Source organism: Ambystoma mexicanum, chromosome 3p, assembly GCF_040938575.1.
Source record: "Ambystoma mexicanum isolate Mex_15411 chromosome 3p, UKY_AmexF1_1, whole genome shotgun sequence".
Taxonomy (NCBI): Eukaryota; Metazoa; Chordata; class Amphibia; order Caudata; family Ambystomatidae; genus Ambystoma; species Ambystoma mexicanum.
In genome coordinates this window covers 898025589-898027481 of record NC_090925.1, presented here as the reverse complement: position 1 = coordinate 898027481, position 1893 = coordinate 898025589, and the positions used below count along the sequence as shown (strand labels likewise).

Here is a 1893-nt window from a genome sequence, read left to right as displayed (position 1 = left end):
CATTATCATGGCAGCGCAAATGCTGGGGGTTCCTATGGAGCCTGTCGGCTCTGTGCGGCAGCATAAAGCAGCCGGACTCCATACGGAACTCCTGTGTGTATCAAATGCTGGGGATTCCTATGGAGCCTGTCGGCTCTGTGCGGCAGCATAAAGCAGCCGGACTCCATACGGAACTCCTGTATGTATCAAATGCTGGGGATTCCTATGGAGCCTGTCGGCTCTGTGCGGCAGCATAAAGTAGCCGGACTCCATACGGAACTCCTGTGTGTATCAAATGCTGGGGATTCCTATGGAGCCTGTCGGCTCTGTGCGGCAGCATAAAGCAGCCGGACTCCATACGGAACTCCTGTGTGTATCAAATGCTGGGGATTCCTATGGAGCCTGTCGGCTCTGTGCGGCAGCATAAAGCAGCCGGACTCCATACGGAGCTCCTGTGTCTATTTCTTTCTATGTATACATTTTATGTAAGAATTGTGCATTCTGAATAAACCTGTTTCGACTGAATTGATTCCTTTGATCATTCAGCAGGGCTGTTCTTTTTTTGCACTGTTTTAGTCAATTCTTACTATATCATAATGTATTTTTAAAGCAATTATTATATATTATTATTATTATTATTTGACACTGGCATGCTCAGTTTGAGCCTAATATTCTCTTATGCACCAGTCTCCTGAGGGCACCCTTTAGTTCTGCGTTCCTTAAGCTATATATGAGGGGGTTGAGTAGCGGGGTAACCACACTGTAGAGGAGGGACAGCATCTTATCTCTTTGTTGAGAGCGAGCTGACCTGGTCCGGAGATACATGAACATAGTGGAGCCATAAAACAGACCAACCGACAGGATGTGTGAGCTGCAGGTGGAAAAAGCTTTATGTCTCGTGACAGTGTATGTCATCCTCAGGATGGTGACCATGATATTCACGTAGGAGAAAAGAATTAGCGTCAAGGGGACGAGCCCACCAACGACACATGCAATAAATACGGAGACCTCATTTTCAAAGGTGTCAGCGCACGCCAAACTCAGGACTGCTGGCATGTCACAGAAGAAGTGGTTGATAACGTTCGACCCGCAGAACGGCCAGCTGAAGATGAAGCTGGTCTGTCCCAGAGATACGAGCAATCCCCACAGCCATGAGGCAGATACCAGAGTAACACACACTCTAGGAGTCATGATGGATCTGTAAAGTAAAGGGTTACAGATGGCAAGGTACCTATCATATGCCATCATACCAAGAAACAGGCACTCCGAGACCCCCATTGTAGCAAACAGAAACATTTGCACAGCACAGCCTAGGAAGGGAATCGTTGGTATCATAAAGATGAAAGCAACAAGTGTCCTAGGTACTGTAATGGTGATGAAGCAGACTTCAATGAAGGACAGGTTCCTGAGAAAAAAGTACATGGGGTTCTGAAGCAAAGGATCCAATGTCACTAGGAGAATGATGAGGATATTTCCAGCCAAGGTGGCCAGGTAGACGCATAGCAACATTCCAAAAAGCAACCATTGCAGCTGCAGAGGGAGGTCAGAGAACCCCAAGAGAATGAAGTTCACCAATGCGGTATGGTTGTCAGTTGCAGCAGCTCTCATAATTCACACTGTAAATAAAAGTGAAAAGACTATGACTAGAAGAATTTGAGGTAATTGACAGAGGACATGTGTTCGTTACATAGTCAGAGATAGCAACACATTCTTTATGATTAAGATAGATAGATGCTTTTTTGAGATAGTAATGCTGAAAGGGTTCAGAAAGTTCAAGATGTGGAGACAGTTCTAAAAATTAGAAATCCCATTCAAATTCGATTAGGGTACATTTGCTCTCACATACTGGGATCTGGTCCAACTTGAAAGCTTTGCTTATTTTGGCGAAAACTCCACTAGCAGTTTAAAAATATA

General features: G+C 45.1%; 1 protein-coding gene across 1 annotated transcript; it reads right to left on the bottom strand.

The window, feature by feature from the left end:
- Positions 1–633: 633 nt before the first annotated feature.
- Positions 634–1587, bottom strand: LOC138580003 (olfactory receptor 10A4-like). The gene has a single exon (XM_069650233.1). It carries the CDS (start codon positions 1585–1587, stop codon positions 634–636), a length of 954 nt encoding a protein of 317 aa, XP_069506334.1.
- Between the last annotated feature and the right edge of the window lie 306 nt (positions 1588–1893).

Bases quoted from the DNA above. Each gene is read 5' to 3' on its own strand.
- LOC138580003 (XM_069650233.1), bottom strand. From the start codon at position 1,587: ATGAGAGCTGCTGCAACTGACAACCATACCGCATTGGTGAACTTCATT.